This window comes from Cnephaeus nilssonii (genome assembly GCF_951640355.1).
Source record: "Cnephaeus nilssonii genome assembly, chromosome: 4".
In the NCBI taxonomy this organism is placed as follows: Eukaryota; Metazoa; Chordata; class Mammalia; order Chiroptera; family Vespertilionidae; genus Cnephaeus; species Cnephaeus nilssonii.
The window spans coordinates 50,229,572-50,242,644 of record NC_137075.1 but is presented as its reverse complement, the minus strand read 5'-3'; the positions used below and the strand labels follow the sequence as shown (position 1 = coordinate 50,242,644).

Below are 13,073 nucleotides of genomic sequence, written 5' to 3'. Positions count from 1 at the left end.
CTGCAGAGAGCTGCCTCACCCAAGTTCACACCCCTGCCTGGCAGGCCACATCCAATGACTGAGCAATGAGGAGGAATAAAGGCCTGGCCCTCTCTGCCCTGCTTGGGACTGCTTTGAAGGGATCTTCTGTCTCCAAAGCATCCGGTGGGTCAGCTGAGGCTGCCCTTGGGTCTGCATCACAGCTCACCTTTTCCTCTACCCTTCCTGCTTCCTCCCCCTGCCTTCTGTTGGCGTGGACCCCAAGGGCACTCCTTAGTAAACTTGCTCCACCGTAAACTCTGAGTCTGTTTCCCAGGGAACCCAAACTGAAACAGCCTCTCAAAGAAACAAGAGCCAGACTCTGCGGTTCCAGAAGTCAACACTTCTCACCTTTCCGAGAGACCCTCCCAAGTGTTTCGGAGAATGTCAGGCCCAAGAGGAAGCTGGGCGCACCTGCTCCTGGTCAGGGCTAGTCATTTGGGTTTCGGGTGCATAGGGCTCAAAAGAGAGGGTCTAATCCAGGACTGAGCTAAGTCAATGCTCCCACACTAGGAATGGGGATAGCCTGCTGCCGAAGCTTCGCTGATTCTTGTCTCCCTGGTCATCTTTCTCAGCGGAGGCCAGAAGTCCTAATCTCAAATCCCAGTTTTAGACAGCCTTCAGCTGAGGCACAGGATAGAAATTTTCAGGCCCACATCTGCTACACCATTGCACTGTGATCTTAGTGACTGAGAAATAAACACATGATCTAGGCCAAAGCAAACGAATTTCAGTGCTTTTATTTCAGGTTCATTGTTTCCCTTACATTTTATCAGTTAGAATAAGAAGTCAAAACATGTCGGGAAAAAATCAAGGCATGCATCAGAAAATAAAATTTCATTGTTTTTTCAATGTGATTAAGTATTATAGGAATGGAAAAATGGGAAATGGAAAAAAAATCAGTACTTATATATTTCAAATTTTGCAAGCTTCTCCACTTCACATTTTAATTGCTCTTTTAAATCCATACAATCACTATATAAAGTAACTAAGTAAATGATTCAGGATATATTTCTTTATAATGTCTGAAAACTTGTGGTGGTTGGTTTTCAATTGCTAGACATCTATGAAGATTTTATCTGTGCTAACAACCACTTAATTAGAAAAATATGCAAAGCAATACTATGGTGGAAATTTGAAAATATTTAATAGGAAGAAAAGTTAAAGTTTCTATATTAAGAATGGAATATATTTCATTTAATTAGAATATGTGCTGCCTTCTAATCCAGCTAATATACATTTCAGTCAGCAGCAAATTGAAGCCGTATGTTATCAATGATCGCTCAGATCATTCTAAGTGTATAATCTGTGTTACATTAAATAACCTTATTTAGGTAACTGCTTTAAACATTTTGTAGACTCAAGTACTTCTTAAAGTTTTCAGTTATTGATTTTCAAATCTTCTTTGTAGGTATAAGCCGCTCAGAAGGGCAAGCATAATCACGTTTCCTACCCAGTTGGTCTTTTCCTTTGATAACCACCCCTGTTACTCTACTAGCCTGTCAATAAGCATTTAATGAGAACCTGCTGTGGGGCTGAAGCCTCTATGGGGGCCTAGAAGCAAACAAAAGATTAGGTCTGCCTGGAGAAGCTGACAATCAGGTTGCTGGTTTTCATGAGCATAAGCCAGCATGGATTTGCTTAATTTTCTTGTTTATCATCAGCAATGACAAAAGATGTTTTTTTTAAAGGTGTACCATTAGCTCTGACACTGCCCTTAATTAAGGCTTAAGCTGATAGAAAAGAAAATAGTTCCCATTAACTAACAGAAAAATAGTGACAAAGGTTATGTAGAATCCTGTGGTATTGTCTTCAGAGGTTTGCATAACCACAGATCAGATTTACACTATAAAGTACTGGACTGGTTTTTAATTATCCATGCATTAAGTAAAAATGTGTTCTAATTTTTCATGTTTTAAGAGTAAAATGTCAGGACATTTTTGTGGTTTCCTCTGACTAGTAAGACAGGAGGGAGGTTCTTCGTGAGGATTTCCAACCAAGCCATGTACAGCCAATCTGATATAGATCCTTTTCTTGCCACCGGAAGGCTCCTGACAGCATGGAAGAAAAGCAGAAAACAAAGGTGACAATTACTACAGACAGAAGCATCTTTCGTTGTCTGAGCTGTTTAATAAGCAGTGTCCTGAAACTTTTATACCTCTCCTCCCCGAAATGAAGGCACTGAAATTATTTTGAATATAGATATTACACCAATGTATTTCTCAGATAATACACATATCTATAAAGCAGAACAGTAGACTTAAGCATTGTAGAGACAAAACACAACTATAAAATTTCACTCCTCTTTAAATAGAAAATATAATCAACCAATACTTCTCCCCCTTTTTTGGCAGAAATAATTTTTCTCAGTAGTTTTCTCCGTTATATTTGGGAGAAACTTTAGAAACCAGCTATCAAACCACTCAGTTCAGGAGACCATTTTATATCTTTGACGATAGGCCTCCAGGCTAGATCTTGCTTGAAGATATACTATCTATCTTTGTACATACGAGTCAGTTCATGAGCCATCAATGTGAAATAGTTGGAGATCTTCATATTTAGCTATCAATTTTTAGGTAAACGAACATTAATATTTTCAGCAGGTGCACCCCTAAAATTTGTGGGGTGAAGGGTCTCACCTTGGCCTCTCGCTACATAGCAAGGAGGCTTGTGAACATGCAGTGGATGCCACACCTCAGGAGCACCGACCCAGCGAAGGGGCCTATGAGCCTTGCTGGTTGGCATGAAGCTCGTTAGCAGGGAACCCAGGGCCAGGGTCCTGAAGCAGGCCTGGAGGGGCAGCCCGGGTTCTAGGTGGGCACTGCCCTGGACCTTAGAGCAAGTGGGGCCTTCGAAAGCCCCTGGGGCCCAGTTTTCTAGGTTTTAGGGTGGCATTTATTTGCCTTCACTGTCTAAAATCCCACATGTTCCTTTTTTTTTTCTTAACTTGGCACCTAAATAGGCATGAGCTTTTCAATTGATTAACCCATTTACTGAAGATTTCTTTGTAACATTCTTAAATGTCTGCAATGATACTTACAGGACTATGAGGTTTGCAGCTCTCGAGTGCTCCTGTAAGAGTTCATTCAGTCGAACTTGGCGGTAACTCTGTGGACAACATTCAGATTTTGTTGAGGGCTGTTTTCCCAGAATTATGAATAAGAATTTCTCTTCTTACCTCAAATTATGGACAAGTAGAAAAACCTCACTTTAAAAAAATATTACAGTTATTTCATTCAGGATTGGAAACATACCGTGTTTTAAAAACTCATGAGAAACTTTAGAAATATAAAGGATAAAACCAGACTGTCCTTGTGCTATAGCGGCTTATTAAAATCTAAGGGGGGAACGAAGCACACCACATGGATAACAGTAAAAAGATAACAGTAAAATGTGAATGGCCAGTTCTGGGACTAGAAAAAAAGAATAAGAAAACTAACCTAATCTTGATACCAATTTGATATTTTAAGACTATAGATTAAACATTAATCTACCTTTCTTTAAGCTCTTTGGATATTTCGTCAGCATAGGGAACTGGTTTCAACTAAAATATCACCAAAAGACTAACTTGGGAAAATAATTACAATGAACTATTTTGCAGTGATAAGAGTAATAATATATATTATTATTATATTTCACTGGTTTCAAAAATGTGATTCCAGATATGCGATTTGCTCAATTATATGAAAAGTCCTTGTTAGAATTGGGCAGTTTATTACACACAAAGTTTATGATTCTTAGCTCAGTAAATATTCTCCTAAATTTGAAAGGTTTTTACTATCTCTTGCTCTAATTTGTAACTTCAGCTCCTAATGTAGTTTATTTACATTTTGTAGTTTAGAGGTCCTTGTAGTCCTTTCCCTTGAATGTCCAATCCAACTTAAATGCCAATTCTTCTACTTTATTCTATGTCCCTGCCCTTTTCATCTTCTCATCATCATGACTCCATTCATTGCAGGCCAGATGGGGGTAACTCCCATCTTGTGGGGTTTTCTAGAAAAGCTCAGCATTTTACACCCATCCTGTGTGCCTGATCCAACTTTCAGCTTCATTATACAAATTTCATATTTTGTCAGGTCCCTATACTAGTTTTCATCGCTATCTTTATCAGGTTAATATTCGTTGTTATTGGTCAAATTGTGTGTCTATCTTTATCTCCTTTGCATACATATTGACTTAATTTTGTTAGACTGATGGGTCTGTCTCTATTCTATAAAATTAAACATGAGAGGATATTTTAAAATATCTATCAATAACCTGTGTTTCTTTAAAAGGAATTGATTTTATATTAAATGAATAAAAAGTTTTCTAAATCCTCATATCCAGTAATATAATTGAAAAGCACTTGAAAAACGCAGGAATCCTGGATCTTAAATAATTAAATCCTATAACAGATACATTTTTTCTTGATATTTAAGAAAACCACTGTTTTCTTTTTCAGACAGAGAGCAAAGTAGAAATTAGGGAAAACAAGTCTACCTTTTCCTTGATTGCTTCCAGTTCTGTATCTGTGATTTTCCATGGAGTTTCTCTCTTTAATTTCTCAGCAGTTGTTAAATCTTTGCAGCTTTCATGGAGACGGTATGGTTCTATCATCTCTTCAAAGACTTTCCAGCTGAAATAGGAAGTATAAAGGAGGCCTCACGGTGGGAAGCTAACGCGTTATTTCACAGATACTCTAGGTCTGACTGGCTCTGTTGGCTGCAGATCAGAGCTGCATGTCATGCAAATCTTTTAAGAGTTATCTTTGCCAGGGACATGCTGTGAGTAAAACCGTGACTATAGTACTGCCTCCCTATCCAAGGAAAGGCCTTAACAGGTTTGAGGCCTTGTTAACCTTCTAGGTCTTAGATCCTCAGTATAAGCACACAAACACATAGATAGTAACTATTCCGCAAATACATTTTCTGCGTAGTATAGCCAAAGACACAGTTGTTATGTAGACACTTTAGCCCATAAATGAGTTTCCATCAGCTTATTTTACAGATTCCATGGAAGACCTGTGTGAATTAATGTACGAGATAAACTAGGTTCCTTGGGATTTAGGTAGGACTGCCCTCCTCACCTTCGGTCCACATGGCAACTCCCACTCGTGGCAGGCAGGAGGCGCTGGGCAGGTGGGAGAAAGGCAAGGGCTCCCAGGTTTAATGGCTATGGAACTATTTGAATGTTGGCTGCAGATAATGCAGCCGTTGTCTTTCTGCTGTTGTTGCCTGAGCTTTTCAAATTACTATTGTCCAGGTGCGTGTCAAAAGAAAGAACAAAAAGCAATAATATTTTAATGTCTAAAAACCTGAGGCCATTTTAGAGTAATTAAGAAGAAATTATCTACTAGAAAACTAGTAGTATGTCAGCACTGTGGGACATTTAAAAAATTGCTGAAAAATCTCACTCTCATCTTTAATAACAGTCTCATAAGATCTAGTTTTTAAAATGATAGAGCAAAACAAAGCTTATTAATTTATGAGAGTAGTTGTCTTTGATATGCAACTCTAAGATGATCTCAAATGTAAATACTTTTCTTCTGTTTTATATAAAGTAGCTTACTTATAATTTAGTAACTTTGGAATGAATGATAATTAGATTCAATGTGCTGTTTGTTAGGCTAAGAAATCAAAATATGAAGCCATGAGTTCAATGATCTCTTCAGCTGAGGTGATTTGGGATTCTCAGATCAGAGTGCACAGATTACAAAGGAGTATGGTCTGCCTAGCAGTGTGCCTTTGTTGAGGATTGGAAAAATACTTAAAGCAGTAGGTTTCTGAGAAGTTGGCTTATTTAGAATGGTAGATAATGACAAGGAAGGAAGAAGATGGATATGCCCTGTTATTCTTTCCACCGCACAATACTTCTACTTGCAGTTCATTCCAACAGTGCCGGGCTTTCAGAGATGTTTGGTGGTAATCAGTGCAAAGGGGCTGGCCTAGGAGAGAAGAGCCTGGGTTCTACCTCCAGCTTTTCCACTGTCCTCCTCAACATGGGAAACCTGGCTATAAAAGGGGGTAACGATGGCTGTTCAGAGCTGGCATGAGGATTGGTATGAGGGTCAGTGTGACGATTTGGGTGCAAGTGCTATGAAAAGTGTGCAGTTCCTGTAAAATCAAGGCATTCATTTACTGCACAGCCACAGGACTGAGGTTAGCAACTGAGAGGCTCTCTGTTTAAGCTCCCCATACACCTATTTTGATCAGGATAAGAGTTTTCTTTGCATCTTAGCCCAGATGCAGAAAGACCAGTTCAAAAATAGTTTCCTGAGAAATAGAAGGTGGAATGAAGGTTGCTGGCTGTCTCCTCGGCATTTATACTATGCTTCCCCATTATAGTCTGGGTGGGAATGACTCCATCCCCAGCATCAGCCAGTCAGCACAATTCTTCTATCCCTTCTGCCAGAGTGGTTGGTCAGCATGGGCACATAACCCAGCCACGCTTGATGAACGAGGACCTAGCATTCCACTTGACCATGGCGACTGGTGCAGTGACTTAGATTGGTACAACCTAAGTGGTGCCTATGACCTGAATTCAATGACTGGAGAAGACACAAACTCTCTCACTGAACACAAATTCGCAAATATGTAGTCCTGGTTGCTATGGGCAGTCATCTTATTTTTATTAGCAAAATCAACTTTGACTGATGATTTCATAATGGAAGGTACAGTAGAGAGAATGGAGGAGAATTAGTTCTTGGCTGCAAAATTTACCTTCCAGATCAAGATTTGCCTGAAAGCCAAAATACACTTGGATTTTTCAGTGATGTTTGACTGAACATAATTTCTATTACTTAAGTCTCTATTCTTTTACATGCAATTGAAACATGCTAAAGTGACACAGAAGGTTATCATGGGGCTGTATTTGCCCAGCTGTTTTCTCTGAACCCTTACTACTCTTTGCCTAGGTTTATTTTTGATTTCTTTACCCTAAGGTTCACCCTGGAGCTGGTAATTTTCTTTCTTTCTTTTTTAATCCTCACCCGAAGATATTTTTCCATTGATTTTTAGAGAGAGTGGGAGAGAGAGGGAAAGACAGAAACATTGATGTGAGTGAAACACATCAATTGGTTGCCTCCTGCAAGGGCCCCAACCAGGGCCTGGGCTGGGGAGGAGCCTGCAACTGAGGTACATGCCCTTGACCGGAATTGAACCAGGGACCCACAAGCCGGCACTCTATCCACTGAGCCAAACCAGCTAGTAATTTTCTATCTTCTAGCTAGGTGATCCAAAGCTAGCTCAAGCTTTCTATTTTGATTCTTATTACATTATTTTTCTTCTATTTTTTAATCGACTGTAGAGTAGGCCAAGCATTACATGCTATTAAAAATAAATGAGAATTAATTCAATTAAAAATTAACTTCTAGTTGCCCTGCCTTCCTCATCTTGTTCTTCATAATAACAAAGTTTAAAATTGTTTTAATTGTGTACAGTTTTGCCTTAATTCACATAAGATTTCTTCTTTCCAATTAATGTACTAGCTGTTTTTTATGACCACTCTAGCATCTTTAAATTATCTAGTTAAATGGCTTCTAGTTTCTCTTTGATTTCTAGATAAAGATTGTTGTCTTTTTGGCCTATGACTTTTAATTCGGTCTATACAATAAAAAATGAAATCCAACCACAAGAGCTTTTCCATTTTTCCTGGCTCAATTAGTTTCTCATTAAATCTGCTTTTGTACTCCCTCTCACCCTTGTTCTATCATATTATAGATAATTTTTCTGTGATAAAATGTCTCCATCAAGACGTACTGATGTTTTATGGGTAGTTGAAAGATTTACTAAACACAATTTAAGGCCATTTAACATCAGCTTTCAACATGGAAATTGCTGACAAACTATTTTTGGTATCCTGTGACCAAAAACAAAAGCAAAGAACCAGTGATCAGGAGATAATTGTTATTGGTAGATAAGGACTGCCCAGCCAGGAAGGCCCAGATGGGAGCTGGAATTGAGTGCTCTAAGCTTTGGGCCCTGGGCCCAGGGCTGCATCAGCCCAGAGAAAGAGTTCTCTTCTCTAATTGAACCGAGGAGTGGCCTTTTTAAATGATTACAAAAGTGCCAGATGTGCTACCAGTGGCCACATGTAAGATTTACTGAATTACCATTCTTTGTTCTAAAATTTACATTCAAATATTGGAACAGTCATTGCCCACACCAGATACGTGACTGCTCTCTAAAGTAATATGGCATCACTTAGAGCCGAGTCTGAAGAGAGGAGGATCGCGCTTCCAGCACACCTCTTCTTAATATGAGGGCACATTACTGCAAAAGTTCTTTAATTTCAGTAAGAACAACCCCTATTCCCCCATCTTCCTCAACACTTTGAAATATCAGGAAAAAAATATCCAAGATTGGTGAAAATGAATTCATTTTTTCCTGAGAAAGGGAAATAATCTCTTCATTGCAGGATGAAGAGGCTATATAAGAAACACCCAATGAAAATGGTGTCTAAAATAAAATTTAAATACCAGGAACAAAGCAACAATGCCTGGGTCTCTGCTTCTTACTACAGTTCATAGAGTTTAATCCCTGAAAAGTGAAAACTATGGTACAAAGGTCAGGGGTAGTAAGATGAAAGAGTGGCTCAACTATTCTGGGCAATCAAAGAATGAAGAGGCATGGTTTAGTGGAAGAAGTTCATCAACATTCTCAGTGACAGAACAGAAATTATGGGTATGAGAGGGTGATCATGGCAGAGACCAGCTTGAAAGGAAGGGAAGGAAACAAGGACTTGGGTAGAGAAAACCATGTTGATGGGTAAAGAGGCAAAGATACAGGAATAAGTTAATAAGGACAATCCTTAGCTGCTGATAATACAAACAACAACAAGAATAATTCAGCTATAAGTAGGTGACTAATTTGTACCCAGCGTTTATAGAAAATCCAGAGTCAGTAGGGGACACTGTGACTACCCTTTAGACAACAGTAAATGGCCCTGTACTTGCAGAGCATTGGCAGGTTCTGGCCTGTTCCTAAGGGTCACATAGTAGGGACTATTGGACCTTCTGTGTTATGATGGAGAATGCATTTCCACCAGTTAGAGCCATACATGAGCTCATTTGATCACATCACTGCAAATGCCAAGAGGCAATGACTTAGGAATTAAAATTCTTCAAATGCAATGTGGAAGGCTACCAGAGATTGCATGAAAACCCAGTTCATATCAAAATATTAATTCCACTTAAAAAGGAAAATTATAAATATGTTCTTAATTTTTCCTAAGTATTTATAACTATAGAAATATAGGAATGCATTAGTGGTATATATGATGTAAGGAAATAGTACATAGTAATAACCTAGGTCGACCCTGTCGATTATAGCTACCATAGTTAAGGGGTTTTGTAAAGCCATCTTAAGTGACCTCATAGCCTTGGAGGAATCATGAATACCCTCAAACAGCATGAAGTTCAAGGGGGTTGTTCAGTAAATAAAAATGCATCCTAAATTTGGATGATTTTCAGATATTAAGCTCATATAGGATAACAATCAAAATAAGGAAGAGGATGAAGACTTGAGGAATGTAATGTGGAACGGCAACCCAACCAGAACAGAAAGGAGAAATGATGGTCAACAGAAAGGAGAAGAGATCTAACAGGCAGGTGAGGACCTGAGACACACTGAGACCTTTGTGACTCTCTAATCCTTGGAGGCCTCATTCCACACCAAATCAAACACACAAATTCACACCCAGATGCAATAATAAACATGATTTTGCACTGTATACAATCGAAAACATAATTGCTAACTTATCACTCTAAGTAGTTCACTTAACTTACAATCAGCTATAATTTACAGATAATCTTCTTGCATCTCTGGGAACTCCTGTGAAGATCTAACCTACAAATTGTTTTTAAATATCATGGATGTGACAAATTCAACAATTAAAGAGGGGTGAAATGATATCATGTTTTGAAGACATTTAAACAGTTATTTCTATTTTGCAATTTTAAGATTTTGGAGCGAATACATTTCCTTGCCAGGCTTCAGAGAGTTTTAAAGAATGCCTTTGGGCCCTCAGAGGCTCGAAGTGTTGAATCCTTAGTGCCTGAAAGCTCAAATGGCCATGGAGGGCCGATACTATCATTGTGCCAAGAAGACACAAGCTGTTTCCACATCTCCACCGGAGCTCTCCAGCCGGATGCCTCACCAGTAACGTTAAATAATGAAACCTCGCCCTGACTGCTCAGGTTAGAATCCTCTCAGCATGTACTTCCTGCTAATCTTGCCACCACAGACACCTAGAACATGAAGGGCAATTCTACAATGCCAGCTAAACTGTGTTTCTACAATCCTCCCTCTCAAGCTCATCTTCACCACACAACTTTTCCTTCCATTAGAATGTACTTGATAGTGCTATCTTGTGATTATTTGAAATCCCTTTTAAAAAAAACTCCTACCAGGAAGTCACTGCTGTAAATAAAAATGAGAGAGTATCACAGATTTTAAAAATGGACCTTGTTAAATGTTTCATACCTTTCTTTGTTTGGCTTCATGTTGATGTCACCAATAATATGGATCTCTGCAAATTTTATCCTAAATTTGCTCAGAAGGGAAGCCATTCTGAAAATATAAGAAAAAAACACTTTGTCATGCCATATTTAGCTACTTTTCAATCAAAGAGTTTTGTGTTTAGGCAATCATGTTTTATTTCCACTTAGTTTTCAGAAAAGGCTTTGGTTAGTGTTTGACTTTCATTATCGTACTTGATGAATATAGGAAGTGTGGACCAAGCTATTTCACTGAAGGCAAAGAGAAATTCCTGCATGTGCAGACTCTGGAAATAGCAAACCCAGTTCTGCATTTATGTTTCAGGGAAAATAATGTAGAGCTCTCCAAGTGTCTCTATCCTTTGAAAACAGGACAAGTTTTAACATTTATTGCCTTTTATTTTGCTGATAATTTTTGGAGTTTACTGACAAATTGATAATTATATTGTGGACCCTAAGAGAAGAGATACCTACCAAGAAGGGCTCCTGGTGGCTAACTGGGCTCAAATTTAAAAGCAGAGCCTAGCAGCTGTTTCTAAGCAGGGCCCTCTCACACAAACTGCACTTCAGGGAAAAGCCTGCACTGAACTACCTGCTTCCTGCACGGAACTGCCTGCCTGCACTGTGTTCCTGCCATCTGAGCCAGCCCTTATAAGGATATTATTGGGATTGTATTTCAACCAATAGGACTGAAACTTTCTTTTTCTTCTTCTTTTTTTTTAATCTTTATTGTTCAGATTATTACAGATGTTCCTCTTTTTCCCCCCATAGCCCTCCTCCACCCAGTTCCCAACCCCACTCCAGGCCTCCCCGCTCCCACTGACTTCGTCCATAGGTGTAAGCTCTTTGTCCAATCTCTTCCCGCATCCCCCCCACAACCCCTTCCCCCTGAGAATTGTCAGTCTGCTCCCTTTCCATGCCCCTGATTCTATTACATTCACCAGTCTGTTCTGTTCATCAGGTTTTTTATTCATTTGATTTTTAGGTTCACTTGTTGATAGATATGTATTTGTTGTCACTTTATTGTTCATAATTTTTTAACTTTACCTTTTTATTCTTCTTCCTCTTCTTAGAGGATACCCTGCAGCATTTCATATAATACTGGTTTGGTGGTGATGAACTCCTTTAGCTTTTTCTTGTCTGTGGAGCTCTTTATCTGATCTTCAATTCTAAATGATAGCTTTGCTGGGTAGAGTAAACTTGGTTGTAGGTTCTTGCTATTCATCACTTTGAATATTTCTTGCCACTCCCTTCTGGCCTGCATAGTTTCTGTTGAGAAATCAGCTGACAGTCATATGGGTACTCCCTTGTAGGTAACTAACTGTTTTTCTCTTGCTGCTTTTAAGATTCTCTCTTTGTCTTTTGCCCTTGGCATTTTAATTATGATGTGTCTTGGTGTGGTCCTCTTTGGATTCCTCTTGTTTGGGGTTCTCTGCACTTCCTGGACTTATAAGTCTATTTCTTTCACCAGGTAGGGGAAGTTTTCTGTCATTATTTCTTCAAATAGGTTTTCAGTATCTTGCTCTCTCTCTTCTTCTGGCACCCCATAATTCGGATGTTGGTACGCTTGAAGTTGTCCCAGAGGCTCCTTACACTATCTTCATATTTTTGGATTCTTTTTGCTTTTCCGGTTGGGTGTTTTTTGCTTCCTCATATTTCAAATCTTTGACTTGATTCTTGGGATCCTATAGTCTGCTGTTGAATCTCTGTATATTATTCTTTATTTCAGTCAGTGTATGCTTAATTTCTGATTGGTCCTTTTTCATATCCTTGAGGGTCTCACTAAATTTCTCAGAGGTTTCTAGAAGATTCTTGAGTAACCTTATAATCAGGTTTTGAACTCTATATTCAATATTTTGCTTTCCTCCATTTCTTTCATTTGTGACTTGTTTCTTTGTCTCCACATTTTGGTTGCTTCCCTGTGTTTGTTTCTATTTACTGGGTAGCTACTAAGTCTCCTTGAGTTGATAGAGTGGCCTTGTGTGGTTGGTGTCCTATAGGGCCCAGTGGCTCAGCCTCCCCAGTCACCTGAGGTGGACGCTCTTGGTGCACCCCTTTGTGGGCTGTTTGCACAGTCTTGTTGTAGTTAACCCTTGATTGCTGTTGGTATCACTGGGAGGAATTGACCTCCACGCCAATTGGCTGTGAGGACCAGCTGTGTCTACACTGGAAGATCTGTTGCGCAGGAGACACCTTATGGGGCAGGACTTGCTTCAGTGGGGCTTTGGTGCTCAATGAGTCTGCCCCTTGAGTGTGTCTCTTATGGATCTGAAGAGTTATAATCCGGTATGGTCTCACTCTGACCACTGGGTACACTGGCTCTTGGATCTCCAAGGATGTGCAAGGTCAGCCACTGTCTGGGGCCACCCAGCAGGAGTTACAGAGAGATCTGCAGATTCCTCCTCTTTGTATGGGGTTTGGAAGTGCCCAGATGAGGCCCAGCTGTGAAGCAAGGCAGGCTGCTGCTGCTGGGTTTTGGGCCTTCTTTTGGAAGCTCTGGGGCTCTCTGACCCAGCTGCAGTTTGACAGGTTTTAGGCGGAGAAAGGATAGGCTATTCATATGCAAAAGCCAACGTGCACA

General features: G+C 39.5%; 1 protein-coding gene across 3 annotated transcripts in view; it reads right to left on the bottom strand.

The window, feature by feature from the left end:
* Window positions 1-1,933: 1,933 nt before the first annotated feature.
* Window positions 1,934-13,073, bottom strand: part of SLC12A1 (solute carrier family 12 member 1) — a gene marked incomplete at both ends in the record, with an annotated part of 83,747 nt that continues 72,607 nt past the window's right edge. For all 3 annotated transcript variants that reach the window (XM_079769324.1, XM_079769322.1, XM_079769323.1), the window contains 4 exons: window positions 1,934-2,069; window positions 3,059-3,126; window positions 4,498-4,633; window positions 10,479-10,565. In XM_079769324.1, coding sequence (XP_079625450.1) covers window positions 1,934-2,069; window positions 3,059-3,126; window positions 4,498-4,633; window positions 10,479-10,565 — 427 coding nt within the window. The remainder of the gene's footprint in view (window positions 2,070-3,058; window positions 3,127-4,497; window positions 4,634-10,478; window positions 10,566-13,073) is intronic.